The sequence below is a fragment of the Labeo rohita genome, chromosome 19 (genome assembly GCF_022985175.1).
Source record: "Labeo rohita strain BAU-BD-2019 chromosome 19, IGBB_LRoh.1.0, whole genome shotgun sequence".
In the NCBI taxonomy this organism is placed as follows: domain Eukaryota; kingdom Metazoa; phylum Chordata; class Actinopteri; order Cypriniformes; family Cyprinidae; genus Labeo; species Labeo rohita.
The window spans coordinates 28,700,940-28,723,688 of record NC_066887.1 but is presented as its reverse complement, the minus strand read 5'-3'; the positions used below and the strand labels follow the sequence as shown (position 1 = coordinate 28,723,688).

The 22,749-nt window shown below is 31.3% G+C and overlaps 1 protein-coding gene across 2 annotated transcripts in view; it reads right to left on the bottom strand.

Moving 5' to 3' along the window:
* Positions 1 to 4,228: 4,228 nt before the first annotated feature.
* Positions 4,229 to 22,749, bottom strand: part of trappc9 (trafficking protein particle complex subunit 9) — a 275,482-nt gene continuing 256,961 nt past the window's right edge. Inside the window, exons 22-23 of one of the 2 annotated variants that reach the window (XM_051136711.1) lie at positions 8,468 to 8,691; positions 4,229 to 6,397 (exon numbers count right to left, since the gene is read on the bottom strand). In XM_051136711.1, the coding sequence (XP_050992668.1) occupies positions 6,221 to 6,397; positions 8,468 to 8,691 (401 nt within the window). In that variant the 3' untranslated portion in view covers positions 4,229 to 6,220. The remainder of the gene's footprint in view (positions 6,398 to 8,467; positions 8,692 to 22,749) is intronic. The other variant, XM_051136712.1, reaches the window with a different exon arrangement.

Below are 22,749 nucleotides of genomic sequence, written 5' to 3'. Positions count from 1 at the left end.
GTGGAAATTTCTGTCTCAGTGCATTAGTAAAAACTCAGATGCAAATAAAATGTAATAAAACACTAAAATGTGCATTTTGGATGTTTTCTTTCTAATACTATGAAAGAAGACTCGTTTAATATGCAAAACAGCCCAAATTGACCTGAGAAAAACAGTGGTTTTGTCTGTAATTTCTTTAGCTACCTGAAAAACCTACAAACTGATTATTATGGTGAATTTTTACTGTAATGTATAGAAATGCATACAAGCACATGAACACAAATGATTGTATTTAAAGGGTTAGTTCACCCAAAAATAAAAATTCTGTCATTAATTACTCACCCTCATGTCGTTCCAAACCCATAAGATCTTCGTTTATTTTCAGAACACAAATTAGAGGAGAAATTGTTCAATAAAGTCGTTATTTTATTCAAGTATTCTCATAGCTTCATTATATTACGATTGAACCACTGATGTCACATGCACTGTTTTAACAACGTCCTTACTATCTTTCTAGGCCTTGAAAGTGGTAGTTGCAAGGTCAGAATGCTCTCGGATTTCATCAAAAATATCTTAATGTGTGTTCCGAAGATGAACGAAGGTCTTATGGGTTTGAAACGACACGATGTTGCGTAATTAATGATAGAATTTTCATTTTTGGGTGAACTATCACCAAAGGGGCGCTATAGCTGACATTAGCATAAACACACTTCTTCTACGGTCACTTTTAGGCTTTAATATATGCAAACAACCTAAGACTGAGTTCAAGGTCAAATGGAAGATGTCATAGGTCAGCGGTGACACCCTTGGATGTGCTGTAGGTTTAAGGGGAACAGTGCGACAGCATTAGTAGAGGTTCATCCCCTTGAGAAGATTAAGAAACAGTATTTAGCATTTTCACTGTATTTTGCGTGTGCGTGTGTGTTTGATGAAGCCCCTGGATTTTTCCATCCTGTGGCGACAGAACAGATCAAAGTGAACGTCAGGAAACCTGGGCTGAGATAATCTCATTCATGACGGAACATGAAGGAAACACACACACAAATGGACATCAAGGACACACATGCATATGAAGGTTTACACATACACACACACAGTGGTAATTGAAGTTGTGAGGTCTGGGCCATAAAAATTCAATATTAGCAGAGTTTGTTGGGTTCATCATTCAGAGCTTGTGTGTGTGTTTAAACATCTCGGCTCATTAACTCACGCTAATTGAGATAAATATGAATAGTTTAAAGTGTCATTAAAATGGTTCATTTCTCCTTGATCACTGATGATTGTCTTAAGTAGTTCATCTTACCTGAACATTTGGAAGTTTTAAACAAATAAAGGTAAAGGTGTACACTACCGTTTAAAAGTTTGGGGTCAGTACATTTTTATTATTTTTTTTTTTTTTTTTTTTTTTTAAGAAATTAATACTTTTATTCACCAAGGATGTATTAAGTTAATAATTAAAAGTTTATTAAAAGTTAATAATAAATAATTTACATTGTTATAAAATATTTATATTGAATAAACACTGTACTTTTTAAACTTGTTATTCATGAAAGAATCCTGAAAAAAAAAAAAAAAAAAAAAAAAAAAATCACAGGTTCCAAAAAATATTTGGCAGCACAACTGTTGATATTATCCAACATTGATCATTCTAATAATAAATCCGCATATTAGAATGATTTCTGAAGGATCATGTGACACTTAAGACTGGAGTAACAGCTGATAAAAATTCAGCTTTTCATCACAGGAATAAATTCTATTTTAAAGTATGTTAAAATAAAAAAACATTATTTTATATTGTAAAAACATTTTGCAATATTACTGTTTTTTTTTTCTATATTTTTAATCAAATAAATGCAGCCTTGATGAGCATAAGAGACTTCTTTAAAGACTATTACAAGTCTTACTGACCCCAAACTTTTGAACGGTAGTGTATATATAAAACCTTATTTTTTCTTTAGTATTTATTAACAATTAAAAATTAATTGATGTAAAAAATGGACTGAAAAATAAAAAGTCCTAACAGCATCTCCTTGTACAAATATAGTAAGATGTACCAAATTATACAACATATTAAATAAACTTGCTACCACTAGGGAAGAATTTTTTTTAAACTAAATTAAAAAGATTATTGATTGTAGACATTGAATTTAATTTCAGTTGCCAGAATTCACAATTATATGCAACTTTTTTTTTTCCATTTACAACTGAAATGAAAAGGAGTGTCTACAACCAATAATTCAGATTTCATTTTTTTCCCTTTAGATTATTTAATATGTTTGGTCATTTGATCTTATAATCTTTGTACGAGGACTAATGGCATTTTTAAATTTTCCAAATCAGAACTGCTTTTATTATTTAATTATTATTAAATATGACATAATAATAAATTATATTTCTAAATATTTTAATTTTTTTTTACTGCCAATTATCTGTATCTAATTAATTACCTATTGTTTACTGAAAATCCAATACATTTAAATTTAATCTATGATGATTGTGTTTGTTGATTAAGGCTGTTTTATACTTTTATTACAATATAAAAATATTTTTAAATACTGTAAACAAATTATTGTTGTATACACTAACAAAAGTTTTTGAACAGTAAGATCTTTAATGCTTTTTAACAAGTCTCTTCTGCTCACCAAGCCTGCATTTATTTGATCCAAAGAACAGCAAAAACAGTAAAACTGTGAAATATTTTTACTGTTTAAAATAACCGTTTTCTATTTGAATATATTTTAAAATGTAATTTATTTAAAGCTGGATTTTTAGCATCCTTACTCCAGTCACATGATCCTTCAGAAATCATTCTAATATTATGATTTGCTGCTCAAAGAACATTTATTATTATGTTAAAAACAACCAAGTAATTTTTTTCAGGTTTCTTTGATGAATAGAAAGTTCAGAAGAACAGTGTTTATCTGAAATAGAAATACTTTGTAACATTATAAATGTCTTCATCAGCACTTTTGATCAATTTAAAGCATCCTTGCTAAATAAAAGTATTAATTTCTATAAGTACTCATTTCTATAATAAATAAAAACTGACTCCAAACTTTTGAATGGTATAGTGTATAATGTTACAAAAGCTTTTTATTTCAGATAAATGCTGATCTTTGGATTTTTCTGATCATTAAAGAATCCTGAAAAAAAAAAATGTACTCAACTGTTTTAAATATTGATAATAATAATAATAATAATAATAATAATAGTAATAAATATTTCTTGAAGAACAAATCAGCATTTCTGAAGGATCATGTGACACTAAAGACTGTAATGATGTAAAAATTTTGCTTTGAACACATGAATAAATTACATTTTTAAAATATATTAAAATAGAAAAGAGTCATTTTAAATATTTCAAAATTTTACTGCTTTTGCTGTATTTTGGATCAAATAAATGCAGCCTTGACATTAAAAATCTTGCTGTTCAAAAACTTTTGTAGTGTATATTATTGCAAAACAACACAAATATTGCAGTATTTGAGAATTTCAAAACAAACCAATTAAAAAAATGACCAAACACATTACAGTAATGAGACTTAATGCAAAAAGCTCATAATTGTCATTAAAATAATTTCATAATGCAAAAAATAAATTTTTTATTTAATTATGGATAAATATGAAATAAAAATGAACTCCATTTAACAATTTTTTTAATTACCAATTATCTAATAAATTACCTATTACTTACTGTAATTCATATACTGTAAGACACTAAGTTTCTGCTCCGAAAGCAGCATCTCGTTAAGTGTGGTTTATGTATTTTTTTCCAATATATACTGTAAAATATACCGTCAACTCGTTTTTTATGACAATGCAACCAAAACCTAAACTTTTTTCCCCCTAATACTCTTAGGCAGTAATATTACATTATTATCTGTAATACTATCTGAACGTTTAGATGAATCATTTTAAAAGCAAATGAAGTCTTGCATTAATGATTCTGTGATTTAGAGACACAATTTGGTCAGATGGACTTTTAGACAATCTCAGCGCTGAAATCCCTGAGCGGACGTTTAATGCTAATTGAATTACTGCAACTGCAATCACTTACCATTACAGCACATAATGTAGACCGTTTCAACCGCCTCTTGCATTATCACCGCTGGACCACACCACAATAAAAGCATTATTATCACATTTCCAGCAATCATCGGTTGCTAGAAATCAGTAAAAAAATAACCTCAGTTCCTGGAAAAATAAGAGGTGAAAACCAGCACATGTTCACATCCTGTCAAGTTCAGTCTTAGGTCCTGAAAAACTCTTCAAACCACTATATTATTATTTTAATTGTATATTGAGTTTTTAATTAACATTTAATCAATATTTTATTAAATTTTTAGAACTGCAAAGTCAAGTCAACATTCCAATCTTTCGCTCAGATTCATAGAGACATTAAGATAATCAGCTGACATCAGATTCATAAGCAAACACTTTAAACAGACTAAACCAGTTTCATAAATATATAAACGTGAATCAAAGTCGTGGTTCCCACATGCCGTCACAAAACCATTTATGCATCAACCCCAGAAAAACTGACCCAAATGTGCTAAAAGCTACATTCCTACATGAAAATATTGTGACAAGTGTAACCCATATTTACATGCACTTCTAAACCTGCCAAGAACATATCCAGGATATATCCCAGCCCGAAATCAAAAGAAGGAAATGGTAAATTATGTTTTATTTTATGTTTTATAACAATTAAGAACATGTCCCCTACAACTCTCATTACTACAATGCAAAATCCAATAAAATTAAAATTAAATCCATGATGATTACACTGTAAAAAACAAAACCAAAAAAAAATACACAACTTGTTGAGTCAACTTAAAATAATTTGTTCCCCTGCTGCCTTAAAATTAAGTTCAGTCAATTCAAATAAGTTTAGTCAACTTGAAATGTTAAGTTGTACTAAGTCACAACTTGGATATTTGAGTTGACTAAACTAAAAATGTGGTTTGGTAAACTTAAAAGCTGGGCTTGTTACCCAGCTGCCTTAAAATTTTAAGTTGAATCAACTCACATATACTTAGTACAACTTAACATTTCAAGTTGACCAAACTTTTTGAGTTGACTGAACTTTTAATTTTAAAGGCAGCCAGGTAACAAAGTTTTTTAAGTTGACTCCACAAATTGTTTTTTACAGTGTATATTTGTTAATTAAGGCTGTTTTATAATTTATTACAATATATATTTTTTTTTTTTTTAAATGTGATAATCAAATTATTGTTGTATATATTATTGCAAAATAAAATATTTTGCAGCAATATAATTTTGAGAATCGCCATTTACAATTATGAGAATTACAAAAACTAAATAATTATAAAAAAAAGTCCAAATACATCACAGTAATGAGAGGAAAAAGTTCTTAATTGTCATTAAAATAATTTCATAATGCTATATATATATAGATATAGATATAGATATATATATATTAAGGCTGTCAACTGCATGTTAATCACATGCAAAAGTAAAAGTTTGACTTTACATAAAATATGTGTGTACTGTGTATATTTATTATGTATATATAAATACACACAGATGCATGTATATATTTAAGAAAATATTTATATGTACATATAATATAAATTATATGTAAATATAAATATATGTATACATTTACATAATTTTACATATATATTTTTACACATAATTACATACATGCATGTGTGTGTATTTATATATACATAATAAATAAATACAGTACACACACATTTTATGTAAACATAGACTTTTATTTGACAGCACTAATATATATATATATATATATATATATATATATATATATATATATTTCCTGTGTGGTTTTTTGGGATGAAATATGAGCTGGAAACATGTTCATCAGTTTTATGCATTGAAAGCATGAAGTGGTTGTGCAGTCAAGCACATTTTACATTTCTCCACAGTCACGATCACTTAAAAAGAACGATTCAGAACTAAATTGTAAGACCTCCTTAGATGATTTCACTTAGTGGTTACCTGAAAAATGTTCTTCATCCTTTTGTCTGTCTCTAAAGAGAAGAATCATGGGTTCAGAACGGATGTTAAAGTGGAGAATTCGGCATAAATTGAATCTTCAAATTCTAAAAGCTCCATATACTAGAACTGCACTCGCTCTTGACTCAATAAATATCCAGATCAGCTCAGTAGTCGTCTAAATAACAGCAGATTTCTCTCCCAGGTCCCTCACAAAAGCCTATTGAGTCGGTCTGGTCAAAGGTCAGAGTTCAGAGGCTCAGGCGGCCGCTTCGATGGGCTCCTGGGCTTTGATGTGGACGCTGGGCAGACAGAACCAGGCGGGCGGCAAGTCGCGGGCCGTGCTGTCATCTTGGAACTTGATGTTCAGATAGAAATCACCGGTGTATAAGAAGAGCAGGGCTCCCACACACACTGAGTTCTCTGTAGGGTTCACCTGCGGACGAGAACATCACACTCCTCAAACACCTGCTGACCTCAGCACTGCAACCCACACACTCCTCACACATATGTCCTGTGGCTAGCAAATAAAAGTCTTACAGCTGCAGAAGCAGACAGTCCGTCCTCTTTAAAATAACCAAACTCAGACCATTGTATGTGAACAGAGTGAACAGGAATTCATTGTTTCTGCTCTTAAAATTGGGCTCAGATCTCACTTTGACCCATTTTATTTGTGATTTAATCTACTTTTTTTTGAGGGGGGTAAGATTTTATACATATTATAGCTATAATTATTATATTATATTATATTATATTTAATACTCCCTTTTATTTTTTAAATCTAATAGTATTTCCACACTTTATTATTCTGTTTATTATTTTAAAAATTATAATTTATTGCATAAAAAATAAATAAATAAAAGTCCAGTGTGAGGACCAAACCAAATCTCCAGGTACTCTTATGAGAACCAGGCTAAAAAACTGTTATAATATAATATAATATAATATAATATAATATAATATAATATAATATAATATAATATAATATAATTAAATTATACATTTCTGACATAATTTCACATGAACTACCAGTTAAAAATTCGGATATATATAAATATATTTATACTTCTCATGATCTTAAAAACATTTTAATCTAAAGGTTTATGATTTAGTGCTTGTAATTATTGTTTGTACAAATTAATCATTTAAATTACATGTTACATTTTTACATTTTTTTTTACATTTATTATTATTATTATTATTAATAATATTAATAAACAAATATAATATTAGAAAATTGTCATGTAATATTACATATATTATGCATTTATATATTTCTGTCATAATTTCGATACACTACCAGTTAATAGTTTGGGTGCAAGAGACAGAATTTATGCTTCAGATTATCTTAAAATCATTTTAATTTAAAGGTTTATGACTTCATGTAATTTTTTGGTACAAATAAATAAATAAATAAATGTTCAATTATTAGATTATTATTATTACTACTACTAGTACTATTACTTCTAATATTATTAGTAGTAATAATAAACAGTTATAATAACAGTTATAATCAGGGTTCGAAATTAACTTTTTTGATCACCAGCCAAAGTGGCTGGTAACTTCAGAAAGTTATCAGAATTTTAAATCAGAATTTCCATTAGACAAATTTTTACATGGTGAAAATAAGAGATTATGAATGCCAATGAATGAAAATTTGATCATTTTATTAACAGTGCATGAAAAACGCACAGAAAGTGCAATACACACAACAAACTATACAGTTAAAATTACTGGTCCCCACCACGAAACTGTTAGTTTTATTTTTTTCTTTCGTGTACTCACGGCAAATCTGACAAAACATGACCGCATTTTTACTATCAAACACTAGCCAATGACGACCTGTCTGCCATTTACAACTAAACTTCCTTCTCTTTGTTTCGCACGCTCTGTCAACATTTTCATCTTCTGCCTCCTTCCTCTTCTCACCTCTTCCTGATCCTGACGTCTGTCCTAACCACCGCAGCATTTTGATTTTAGCTTATTTCGCTGTCCAGCTCAGTCCTCTTTGCTCATCCGATATTTCCCATTTCTTGTTCGTATTTTCGCGCTCTTGTCGTCGTTGATTGGACCCGCAAACCGAAGCGTACTGTATCTGCGCGCTGCTGCCAATAGGTATCTAAAACGTCACCTGTAGTGTAGTGTTCATGTGAAATGTAGGACGGAGGGGACAAACGACCCAGAGCGGCTCTGACATGATTTGCATGATTGGCTCATGCATCACCGGCCAAACTGGCTGGTAAGTTTTTATCAATACCCGCCAAAATGATTTAATTTCGAACCCTGGTTATAATAACACCCCAAGAGTGTTACAAAGGACAGAAAATGATCATGGGAAAGTACATTTCTGTTGCATAAAACCTAGATCAATATATACAGTATGTAAGTGGACCTTCAACACCTTGACTGTGATTGAAAGCTAAACGCCCCTCAGAAGTAAAGGATGTGACCCGGCTCAGACAGCGTCCTGCTGCTGTGCGCTTTACTACGTGTGTCATTGGCTCACCGTGTTGATGTAGAAAGTGTTGGAGCCGATGAAAGTGACGGCATCCTGCAGGTCGTAGTTTTGGACTCCGTTCTGATAGTCTTGGAAGGGGACGACGGTCAGAGAGAACGGTCCGACTGCACTTTTGCTGCGGTTAGTCAGTTTCACCTCTAGCGGCACAGCGTCTCCGACCCTGCAGTCAGCGATCACGTCACAGTCACAAGGCTTTCCGTTAACCACAACATCTGGAGACAAACAGAGAGACAGACAAGAGACGTTTAGCCAAAACAACGAGTCTTCTTTTTTGAAACACTGTATACACATGCTTTAATGTTTGCAATGCTCACCCAGCACATTTATTGTAACTAAACCGCAATAAGAAGTCATTCAGAAATCATCATAGTCATAACATCACAAACACATTTCTTTGACCAAAAATACAAACTGTACGAATCTCAAACTTTAAGGACAAACTCTCTATTCAAAACTATATCACCTCGCCTTCAAATGGTTCATAAAGCCATCAAATATAAATATACACAGAGCACTCATTACACACTGCGTGATTTATTAAAAATGATTTGAATCTCACCACTATTAATGAATGAAACAGCTTGAAATGTGAAACGGTGCGAAGCTACCAGCATGTAAATGACTGAGCATGCAGGTACTGAAAAACCAATACCATCAAATATTAAACACTTCATCAGTAAAAATATTGCTTTTGTGATTACAGTGTGATTCAGAATAATGAAGCATTATTTCAGGAAAATAATACATTTTGAATGTGAGTTAACACAATAACAAGTCTGTAGAAGAACTGTTAAATAAAACAAAATAAAATAAATTATTCAAACGAGTAGAAAATAACCTACTGTAAGCAGACAATGCTTACAATGTTACAAAAGATTTATATTTTAAATAAATACTGTTCGTTGGGAAATACATTTCTATTTAAAGAATCCTGAAAAAATTGTAAAAAAAAAAAAAAAATGATAATAAATAAAAAATATCTTTGGTATAAAGTTTTGCTTTTGTGATTATAGTGTGACTCAGAAAAATGAACCATCATTTCAGGAAAAGAATAATTCCAATATTTTGTATGTGAATTAACACAAGAAGTCCGTAGAAGAACTGTTAATAAAATAAAATAAAATAAATAAAAAATAAACCAAAACAAAACAAAAATAGAAAACTCAAATATATATACGCTACTGTTCAAAAGTTTGGGGTCAGTAATATTTTTTTTATTTACTTTTTTAAATTTACATTTTTATGCAGAAAGTATGCATTAAACTGATTAAAAGTGAGAGTAAAGACAACATTACAAAAGACATTACAAAATTTTATGAATTAACAAGAAGTCATCTATAGAAGAACTGATAAAAATAAATAAATAAGTAAATAAATAAAAAAATAAATACAATTATTAAAACATGTAGAAAAAACCTATTGAAAGCAAAAAAACTATATATATATATATATATATATTTTTTTTTTTTTGAATATATTCAAATAGAAAACATAACAATATTTCACAATATTAGTATTTTTACTGTAATTTTGATCAATAAATGCAGCTGTGGTAAGAATAAGAGATCACTATTATTCATTATTAAGAAATCATTATTATCATTTCAAAATCATCAAAAAAATTACAATTCCTGACCACAAACTTCTGAAAGGTACTAACTATTTTTTAAATAGTTGCAGCTCGACAACCTCAGTCCAAATTCAATGAGTAAAAAGAGCAGATCTCCTATTATGCTCCAAGGAAGAGAAAATCACATCAGTTTGAACAAAACCCACAAAAACCATCTGTAAGATTGGCAACACTGGCAACCCATAACGCAGCGGCACTGATCTCAGAGCAGATCATAACTGAACTCTCACTAAAACTAAAGAAGAAAGAGTAAATAATACAGATTATGTGTGACTGATCGTGAAGAAAGTTGCATCTCTCTCACACGCTCTCAGCTGTCGCTATCTATCACGATGAGGAGTTCTCTGTGTCTCTTCAAGCGCCGGAGGCAGAGCTGTCATACGAACCCCGTCCCCGGAGAGCGGCATGCTGGGAGATGTGGTCCCTGCGGGCCTCTGTCAATGACATGCAGACAGACAGCCTGCCCCGCAGGACTACAGCAGCTCACTGCAGGACGAGTCCCGCACAGATAAATAATCTCGCATTGACAGGACAGCTGTAGATGTCAGGAACGGCAGCGATGCTCTCCGAGGACTCAGTTTAAGCTCTGAGAGGCGGCAGGTACGGCCGTCTGTTTGGGTAATGATGATTTAACAGTCGCTATCACAACCGCAAAGGCAAATGTCAAGCGTTTTTTTATATGCCGAGCCCAAATGTTTAGCTTTGCATCATCAAATATTCATAGTCCCTCCTGACTGACGTAAGACTTGGTGAAATAAAGTTTTCACTTTCCAAACCCAAATGTTATTTCAAGTCCCAAAATAGCATTTCACCACAAACAGAAAGCGTTTTTTGGAACAGAACAATGCCACGGGCAGCGACTAAACACAAGCTGTTTAATCAAGATTTGTTCCAACAACTCGTGTTTCATTTAAAGGTTTGTCTTTAAATGCTGAAGATCAAATGTAGATCACAAAACACATCGTCACTTAGCCGTCAAAATAAAAACAATATTCAGCGCAAAATAGGACACAATTTAACTGGATTGTGAAAACAGGCTATGATTTTATATTTTATATATATAGCATTTGAGGAGGCAAGGAAAGCAGTGTCTCCTCAAAATATTTTGGATGAAAAAAAAAACATTGTATAAAAATAAAACAATGCCTATATTACAAAATATAACATTAAAAAGTGTATAAATTGCTTGTATAAATCTGGTGCACCTAGAGAGTTCAATAATAAGAGCTCCAAGTTAAACTATGTTCAGTGTGCAAACTGAACATAGAAAAAATGTTGATGACCTGACTCACCCCTCTTCTGATACTCTGAAAACATCAGCAAAGTCATATTGTGCTTATTGTGATTTTAGTTCATTTGACAGATACTTTGCCAAAGCAGTGGCACAAAACAATGTTGTTACACTATGAAAAATAGTAAATAGTAATCACTGCACATAGCAAACATATCGAAGTATTATAACAAAATTATAACTTTACAAAAATACATTACACAAATAAAATAATACGATTGAAAATGTATTTACAACTGTAACAAATACATATTTGCATGCAAAAATAGGGCCCCGTTTTTTTTAACCAAATTCCATTTTATTTTTTTCCAAATTCTGTTTTTTTTTTTGTTTTAACTTACACAAGTTAACGTCAATTTATCAAAAGTTAAGTTATGTTTAGGGCCCTGTGAAATGTTTTAGCATGTCTATTTATTAAAATGCATAAAACAACTTTTATTTATTTCTACAACAGCCTTATGAAATTCTGTGTTGTGTATTTAAATGTCCGTCTTTTTCTGGTTATCAAATAAAGGCATACAATATTAATTTATCTTTTAATAAATGAAAATGTAATTTTATTTTTGGCAAATAAAGGGCATACTATTAAAATTTTAAAGATGGAAGAAATATTGTGTAAAAAAGTTTTATAAATTTTTCAACAGTAGTAGTAGTGGTAGTAGTACTGTATGTACGTACATTCTACTGAATGATAGTAATATATTTTTGGCACAACGTCTACAAGCTAAACCAGACTTTTATTTTGATGGGTTGCAGTGAATACCTTTACATTTCTGTGAGTATATGACACTGGTTTTACTCAAATGAAACAGTGAACTGCTCACGAAGTACTCTCAGAGCAGTTCCGGAGATATTGTTCATGCATTTTTTATGACAGACACTGAAATCACAGCAAGCGTCACGTGTGCTTCAATGCGTGTAGTAAAGGAAACCACGCATGCGTCTGCACCATTCATTCATAAAGAGACACGCAGAACATGCAGCATTCATATTTAAATGGTATTTTGCAGCTTAATATTTACAGATGCTAGTCCATATCGTGATTTGATTGAAGTTTAATGACCGGCTTTTGATTAATTCATTCAAACTTTCATTCCAAAATTCCTCGGAAATCATAGTGTGATACAAAAACATTCGGGGCTAGAGAAAAATCTTTCAGGGATCGAGCCCCGAATGATTAGCCCTGGCGACGCCCCTGCTACTACTACTACTACTGTTGAAAAATGAATAAAACTTTTTTTACACAATATTTCTTCCATCTTTTAAATTTTATTAGTATGCCCTTCATTTGCCAAAAATAAAATAAAATTTTCATTCATTAAAAGATAAATTAATATTTTATGCCTTCATTTGATAACCAGAAAAATTTAAATATACAACACAGAATTTCATAAGGCTGTTGTACAAATAAATAAAAGTTATTTTATGCATTTTAATAAACAGACATGCTAAAACATTTCATAGGGCCCTAAACATAACTTAACTTTTGATAAATTGATGTTAACTTGTATAAGTTTTATTGTTTTAATTAATTAAACTTGTTTTTATTATTATTATTATTATTTAAATTTAACCATTAAAAATGAGTCCAGAAAAATTAAAACAGAAAAAAAAACCCTGAATTTGGAAAAAAATAAAATGGAATTTGCTTAAAAAAAAAAAAACGGGTCCCTATTTTTGCATGCAAATATATATTTGTTACAGTTGTACATACATTTTCAATTGTATTATTTTATTTGTGTAATGTATTTTTGTAAAGTTATAATTTTGTTATAGTACTGATATGTTTGCTATTTGCAGTGATTACTATTTACTATTTTTCATAGTGTAACAACGTTGTTTTGTGCCACTGCTTTGGAAAAGTATCTGTCAAATGAACTAAAATCAAAAGCACAATATGACTTTGCTCACAAGATCACTTCATGATCCGATGTTTTCAGAGTATCAGAAGAGGGGTGAGTCAGGTCATCGACATTTTTTTCTTTCTTCAGTTTGCACAGTGAACATGGGTTAACTTGGAGCTCTTATTTTTGAACTCTCAAAGTGCACCAGATTCCAGGTTCACCCACTGGTGTCTAACAAAATCTTATGTATGTTGTGAGCTCCCATCCACCACCACCACCAGCCCCTGATGTTTTGGCACCAGCCAAATGTTTTCAAATCCTAGAATCGCCCCTGTGTCCAACAGCGACACCAGCGGATAAATTTACAGTGGAGTCCACATCTCTCTCGCCTCCCCTGAGCCCACTGAGTTTTAACAGACTCCCTAAAATGCACGGTGAGTTTGGTGGGGCGTACCTGAGAATTAATGGGGGAAAGTCACCAAGTCATCGTGACATGATTGGATATGACTGGTTGTGTTTGGCTGTGATTGGTCCATGCAATAAATCCCACCTCTTGTGTTTGTGCGTTCACAAATCAGTTTGAATGAACAATGTAATGGCGTTAATGGGAAGACTCATTTAAAAAGTATGTAAACAATTCACACACTTACATATAACCACTTTGTTATGTCAAAATTAGACTTATAATATTCTTAGTGAGTTTTGGTTTAAAAAAAAAAAACTTGTTTAACCAAGAAAACGTGACCGGGACATGAATTTACATTTGATAAAAAAACAAACAACAAAAAAAAAACTTTAATTATAATAAAGAATATAATTTCTTAGTAACTTTTTTTTCCCCAGATATTTTTAAACAATTCCAAACACCTCTAATATCCACCCTTTTCTGAATGCGGAAGTCTCGCCTGACTGGAGCGGTGCTTTACATTTCCGGTCTCTGGTGCTTCTAGTCAAATTAAAGGATAAGTCCACTTCCAGAACAAAAATTTACAGATAATTTACTTGTCCCTTTGTCATCCAAGATGTTCATGTCTTTCTTTCTTTAGTCGAAAAGAAATTATGTTTCTTGAGGAAAACATTTCTGGATTTCTCTCTCTATAGTGGACAATGGTGACCATGAGTATGAACTTTCAAAATGCAGTTTAAATGCAGCTTCAAATGGCTCTAAACAATCCCAGCCGAGGAAGAAGGCTCTCATCTAGCGAAACGATTGTTTCCGTTTTCGTCATTTTCAAAACAAATTGACAATTTATATACTTTTTAACCACAAATGCTTGTCTTGTCTCGTTTCTGCGATGCACATACATAGTCTATGCAATCCAGGTCAATACAGTTAGGGTATGTCGAAAAATTCCCGTCTCGTTTTCTTCTTCAACTTCTCTTGGATCTTGGATGACAAGGGGGTGAGTAAATTGTCTGTAAATTTTTGTTCCGGAAGTGAACTTCTCCTTTAACATATTTTCTGAGCCGATGATATAACATTAAACCTGCACACATTTTTATTTTTAGTTATATTGAAAAAGTTTCAGTTCAGTCCACTTTAACATGAATTTTCTATTTTTATGAATTTCCAGACGAGAACACGAAAGCACCCAAACGGAAGCTAGAATCCTTAATGGCGCCACTCATCGGTTACTCAGGAAAAAGGTGGATAGAGACTCTTTTTCACAATCCAATCAATTCTTAGTATATAAAATTAAGTTCCACTTTTGTCTCAGCGAATATTCTATCATTCCAAAATGCATAACATTACAATAAAATGGGTTATGGATGCTATTTTCAAGTTTCATGTTCATATGTTTTAATTCACTGCAGTCTTCAGAAAGTAAATCCACCTAAAAAATCATCCAAAATATGAATCGTGTAGTTGTGCCTCCTTCTCAACACTCAATCTTGTATTCTGAACACAAGTTCAGAGGTTTATTCTGTTGTGCTATTTCACAAGAATCCAGAGATGATTACTCAGTGTGTGTGTTCAGTTTGTAGACAATATGAGATCACAGTCTCCACTTTTCTGAAAATTTATCTTATTTTCGCTCTATCCACTTACAAATAATAGCCCCCCATTTCATCTGCCACACACGCACACACACTTCAGTAGCCCATGTATTAAATCAGAAAATCTATAGGCGAATCTCACCCAACTGGTCAAGAACATGTCTGTGTCACATTTCTCAGTAAGAAAATATAGTTTAAAATATGCACATTTAAAGGAGTAGTTCACTTCCAGAACAAACATTTACAGATAACTCACGTACTCTTGTCATCCAAGATGTTCATGTCTTTTCTTCAGTTGTAAACAAAATCAGGAATGTTCTCCATAGTGAACTTCAATGGTGCCTGCGAGTTTGAACTTTCAAAATGCAGTTTAAAATGCAGCTTCAAAGGCCTCTAAAAGATCCCAGCCGAGGAAGCAGGGACTTATCTAGCGAAATGATCTGTCATTTTTTAAGAAAAATAAAAAATGATATTCTTTTTAACTTCAAACGCTCGTCTTGTCTAGCTCTGCCCTACGCATGCATACTCTATGTAATCCGGGTCAAGGCAGTTAGGGTATGTTGAAACTTTTTTTTTTTCAAAAATGACCAATCGTTTCTTCCCTTCTGTCAGATAGACAGATGATAGTGATCTTTTTGACAGCTAAAGAAGGGGGAGTATGTAAAATGTTGATTTTTTTCCCCTGTTTCTCGATTCCAGACTACTACAACAATATGTCAGACTTTATAAAGAATAAATAAATAAATAAATATTTATGCATGGCAATTATATGTATATATATATATATATATATATATATATATATATACACACATATATTTTATTTATTTATTTTTATTTATTTTTTTTTTTAAAGGGGTCATTGGATGCAAAATTCACTTTTACATGGTGTTTGCATATAAATGTGTCTTAGCAGTGTGTGGACACAACCACACTACAATAATAAAAAATCCATTTACTCCAAAAACCTAAAGAGTCTTAATTATCAAGCCGTTTTAATTGTCTGAGCAGTATGATGTCATATTGCTCAAGCCCCGCCCATGACTGCTAACAGATTGTCCCGTATTAGCATATCTCCACCCTCAGCCAGTTTTACGTTGTCCGCCATTTTCTTCACACTTGAAAAGCTGTAGCGACAACGATTCGTAAGCAATTACGGTGTTTTGTAGTCAGATGTAAACATGAATGCAGTGGTTTAGTTTTGTTATGGATGCAGGGGAAGACAACAATGTCTCTGAATGTATTTGAGTGATTGAGGTGTTCTGTTGTTGGATGTAATAAGGATCATAGTAGTCATCATTTACTCCCGACATCTGAGCTGCTGAAGATGCAGAGGTTTGACGTTATTTTCGTTTTAGAAGGAAATGCGCCTGACAATCTACATTCGCGCGAATCATTTGTGATGCAGCTTCACCTACAGCAGAAGTGAGTATAAGGTTTTTTTTTATGCATCTTTGTAAATCGCCTTTCTTAATAATGTGCTAGTTAGCAAGATTCACGGTTAAATGCAGCTAAAGTAAACAGACTGGCTCGTCACCACACAGTTAAGAGGGGCGGAGTGAGCAGAGCTCATTAGCATTTAAAGGAACATGCAATAGAACGGCTCGCTCTGAACGGCTGATTTTGACAAGGTAAAAAGTGTGTTTTTTACACTACCACTGAGAAATTTTAACCAAAGTATGTTATAGACTTCTCATTAAGACCCTAAAGAATCTTATCAGTTTATGGAAAATGGGCATCCGATGACCTCTTTAGCATCACAGTCATGAAAGTCTAACGCAAATCACAACTCAAAAACAAGCAAAGGTTACATTTCATGTATGTTCATTTAGGTAAAAAAAAAAAAAAAAAATGCTTCAGTCAGCAAATCAGTTTAATATTCGTAATACTCTTTATTTTGATTTTGTGCTGAAATTTAAGATGGACCTCTCTTAGTCATGTCGACTGGCATAAGAAAGCACAGAATTATTGTTATGTCATACATCAGTGAGATTTACAGCACATAAATGCCCATGAAAACAGCTGGATCTGTATGGAAACGATACACTGCAACACATAACTGCACCATATGCATGTACACACGCTCACACGCTCACACATACACGGCCCTGGTGCGACACCTTACCAAGTGTTATATTTAGTTTTTTAAAGAGCTGTTGCTAGGAGATGTGAAAATGATAGGTAGATCAGCTGAGGATGGGTGGAGATATTCCTCCATAATGATGAACAGAACAAAGAGAGAGAGAGACAATCAGACATGCAGAGAAATGCAAACTCCATACAAAAACTACATTTTTACATTCTCTATTCATGCAAGACTCACTGTCATATTGCTAGTGTGTTGCTAGGTGGTTATGTCCTCACCCAAGTCTGAAAGATTAATCTTCCGTCAAACACAACATTTAGCTGAACTCTGTTTACCATGTCAGCATGGTTGTGGTGGCTGTTGCTCTAGAACTGTTGTCGGGGTGACTACGATGTCACAGAACACACACCAAAAAAGAAACAGGTTGTCATGGCAACCAGGTCTGCTTGTGGCAGTGAGCGGATGCAGTAAAAGTGCCGGAAAGCCGGAAAACCGTCCGACTCAGCAAAGCCACGAGTGCAGACTGATTCCTGGAGTTGGCAGGAGTTCTGTGTATCAGAAACCTGCTATTTACTGTAAGACTCGAATGCACCCAAAGGCCGTCAAAACAACAGATTGAGGCAGCTATGACCTAGACAAATGAAATTTCACTATGATAAAGTTAGATGACAAATTAATAGAAAAGCTCGCAAACAAAAGCTGCACCCATTTGAGGCGGTTAGCGTAGCAACAGCAGGCCTCTTTGCATCAGTAAAGATGCAAAGCAAAATATAAGTATAATCATTAATTATCACTTAAAACGTTATGCATTTGCTATAAAAAAGTCTTTAAATGGTTGCTGTTTGGGTCAGTGACGTTTTTGAGATGATTAAAACTTATTGAAGTGTCTGTTGGAAAATAAAAAAATGGTTAGGGATTATCATGCAGAATAAAGATAATGAATACATAAGGAATATACTGTAAACCACATAATCATTATAGCAAATCAAAAGAGTTTTTTGTTTGTTTGTTTTGTGATTATTTGAATGCCTTTTCTTTTCATTTATTTTCTTTTACACTGAAAATTGCCCTGAAAATGACCTATTATTATTATTATTATTATTATTATGATGATGATGATGATCAATGACACTGAAAATTGATATATGTACCTTTATTATTATTGTCATTTATTGTTATTACTAATATTATATTTTCGAAGATGACACCTGAAAATTGCCCTGGAATTGACCCTTTTTTATTATTATTAATGTCACTGAAATTTGCTTTGAACATTTGATATACGTATCATTATTATTTTGTCATTTATTATTATTATTAACAATATATTATTAAAGATGACCTCAAATATTCCCTGACAGTTACCTAGAATTATTATTATTAGTATAATTATTATTATTATTAGCATCATTATCAGCATAGTCATCATTATTGTCATTTATTATTATTATTATTAAATATTGCACCAAATTGTTCTGAATATGGCATGTTATTATTATTATTATCATTATTGTTATTATTATTATTATTACAAATGACACCAAAAATGCCTTACTAATTGCCTTGAACATTTGATATGTATTATTATTTTTATTATTACAATTAATATTAATTAATAACTAATATTAAAGGTTACTCAAAATTGCCCTGAATATGACCTATTATTATTATTATTATCATCATCATCATCACCATCATTATTAAAAATTACACCGAAATTTGCCCTGAAAATGACCTATTATTATTATGATTAATAACTGACACTGAAAATTGCCTTGAATTGATGTATTATTATCAACAACTTAAATATTACACAGAAAATTGCCCTGAACATGACCTATTATTATTATTATTATTGACACTGAAAATTGCCTTGAACATTTGATATAAGTATTATTATTACTACTAACAACATTGTATAATTAAAGATTATTACTATTATTATCATCATTATCATTATCAGCATAATCATCATCATTATTATTGTCATTTATTATCATTATATTATTATGAAAGATTGCACATAAAATTTCCCTGAATATTATTATTATTATTATTATTATTTAATGACACTGAAAATTGCCTTTAAAATTTGATATAAGTATTATTATTATTATTGACAATTTATTATTATGACACTGAAAATTGCCTCGAATATTTGATAAAAGTATTATTATTGTGATTTATTATTATTATTAACATTAAATTATTAAAGATGAGACCTAAAAGTGGCTTTAAAATTACCTATAAGTATTACTATTATTATTGTAGTAGTGAAAAGTAAAAGTTTTTGTTGTTATCATTAATAATATATGTAGATATTTCATAAAATCATCACAGAATTTGCACTCTGAAACAGCACAAATCCTTCGACAAGTACAGTGGCCAAGATGTGCATGCAAATGATTACAAACAAACTCTTACTAACCAGATCAGAAGGGTTTTCACCCAAAGGTTTGGATAAATTTGCTCCTAGGCTTTCTTGGATTCTAGAACATGAATGTCAGCGATCTATTAACAGCCCTCCTGTAAATGTTTAACCATGTGGTAATTTAGATGAATTATTAAGCTGAGTTACACTAAGGTGGAGCGCCGTCATGTAACAGCATAAATTTTACTTGGAAATCTATATGAAAGCACAGAATGAGCAGACGGGCGACCTAAGGAAGAGTTTATCTTCTCATCTCATTTCCTCCACATTAGCGCTGACTCTCGCTCGGCAAAAGTCATCGTCTGGCAAACACGAAGGTGTCTGGTGCTTTCAGGCCACTACAATCACACTAGAGCCGTACCTGCTCGAGAGTTTTATTCCACAAGGCTAAAGGAAACATCCGTCTTGTCTTCTTCAAGATCAGGTCACATGTTTTCAAGTGCACTACTCAGCGTTGAAAGAAACACTAGTGGGACTTAAGTCTGAGGGACACAAAAGACCCTTTTCAATCTACTCGTTCTGAATCGCAAAGCTAGAGAGCAGAGCAACGTCCTTCAAACGCAGTTCAGCGCACCGCTATTAATCAACGGTGAAAGAACAAGAGGGATATCTCTCACTGTCATGGCTGAATCATCAAGCACTTAAAACGTGTGGTAGAGTCTGAACGCTTACGTAAGATCAATTAATTACAATGCTTCAAAGTGGCACTCTACTGACTTCTTATTCTTCGTCTTCACAAAATTCTCCAATTAATTCAGCTCCGACCGCTTAACAGATTTCCGTAGCACTTAAATTTAACATTAAAGTTTGAAATCCCCACTGAATTACCGTAATTACGAGTTTCAGCTGGTAAAAATAGCTCATATCTGAGTCTGAGGACGTGAACAGGTCAGAATAAAATCTTTCAGTGGCTACTTTGTAATTCAGGTCACTTCGACATTCAAAAGTCTAACCATTAGTGATGATGTCACTGTGATATTTACATACACAACTGAGCTTTTCATTCTTGCACGAAGGAGGAAAAGGAGAAAAACGTAATGCTGAACCGCAGCCGATCTTTTCTTTCATGCATTTACATGCATACTGACTTGTTATTGCTTTTTATTTTCACGCGGGCATATGCACACTGAATTTCATGCATCTCTACATCATTAAATGCAAATCTACCTTTAACGTGAAGGACTAAATTACTGAATAAATAAATGAAGTTTATCTTTTTCTTACGCATGCACAAGTGCATTGAATAATGATTGCTTTTTCTTTTATGCATGTATATGCAGACTGAATTTAATGCATCCATATGTGATGAAAAGAGAAATGTGTTTAATGTGAACAAATGTGTGTGCATATGAAAAAAACCTACTGTTCAAAAAAGTTTAATGTAAAATAGCATGTGAGACCTAAATACTCTAAGTTTTAAATGCAGTATATAATAAAACATTACAACCATAAAATTACAAATTATAAAGCGCATTCAGAAAAAGAATTTATATGTGTGTATGTGAATTTGTGTATATTGTAATAAATAAATAAATAAATATAACATCAACATCAAAAGATGGGAAGAAAATGCATTGTTCAAAGGAACAAAAATCGAGAAAATCTAAAATAAATAAAACATAGAAAATTATACATTTGTTTAATATTAAAAAGACAAAAGAATAAAAGTTTTAAATGCACTAGTTTTTAAAATCTAAAATAAATAAAAATAGAAAATTATACATTTATTTAATATCAAAAAGGAATAATAAAAGCTTTAAACGCAGTACTTTTTAAAACCTAAAAAAAATGAAAACAGAAAATTATACACTTATTTAATAAAAAGAAATAAGAATAAAAGTTTTAAATGCACTTTTTTAAAATCTAAAATAAATAAAAAATTAAAATTATGTTTATTTAATATTAAAAAGAAATAGAATAAAAGTTTTAAATGCACTATTTTTTAAAATCTAAAGTAAATAAACATACAAAATTATGTTTATTTAATATAGAAAGAAACAAGAATGTTTTAAATACGCTACTGTTTAAAACCTAAAATAAATAAAAATAAAAAAATGATAAATTTATTTAATATTAAAAGACATAATACCAGCTTTAAATGCAGTACTTTTTAAAATCTAAAATAAATAAAAATAGAAAATGATACATTTATCTAATATTAAAAAGAAAAAACAGTTTTAAATGCAGTATGTTTTAAAATTTAAGATAAATAAAAATAGAAAATTATACACTTATTTAATAGTAAAAAGAAATAAGAATAAAAGTTAAATGCACAACTTTTTTAAAATCTAAAATAAATAAAAATAGAAAATTATGCTTATTTAATATAAATAATAAAATAATAATAAAAATAATAAAAAGAAAAAAGAATAAAAGTTTTAAATGTGCTATTTTTTTTAAAATCTAAAGTAAATAAAATGACAAAAATGTTTATTTAATATAAAAAAGAAACAAGAATAAAATTTTTAAATGCGCTTTTTAAAACCTAAAATAAATAAAAATAGAAAACAATATATTTAAGAATCAGTTTTAAATGCACTACTTTGTAAAAACTAAAAAAAAAATAAAAAAAATAAACAGAAAATTATACATTTTATATTCAAAAGAAATAAAAGTTTTAAATGCACAACTTATTAAAATCTAAAATAAAAAAAATAGAAAATTATACATTTGTTTAATATTAAAAAGAATTACAAAGAAAAGTTTTAAATGCACTACTTATTAAAATCTAAAATAAAAAATAATACATTCATTTAATATTAAAAAGAAATCCAACTTTTTAAAATGAAAACCACAGTACATGACATCCTGCGCCAACTCTGCCACACAAATCTGGAGTCTTACATCTGATCAAGCAGATGAGGATGAAAGCCATTTGTTTTAGCGTGAGTACAGCACAATCTATTATATTTCTGCACTGTCACGTTTACACAGGCTATGAAATAAAGAGACTGGCATCAAATTTGGCTGAGAGCCTCCGGTTGGCGATG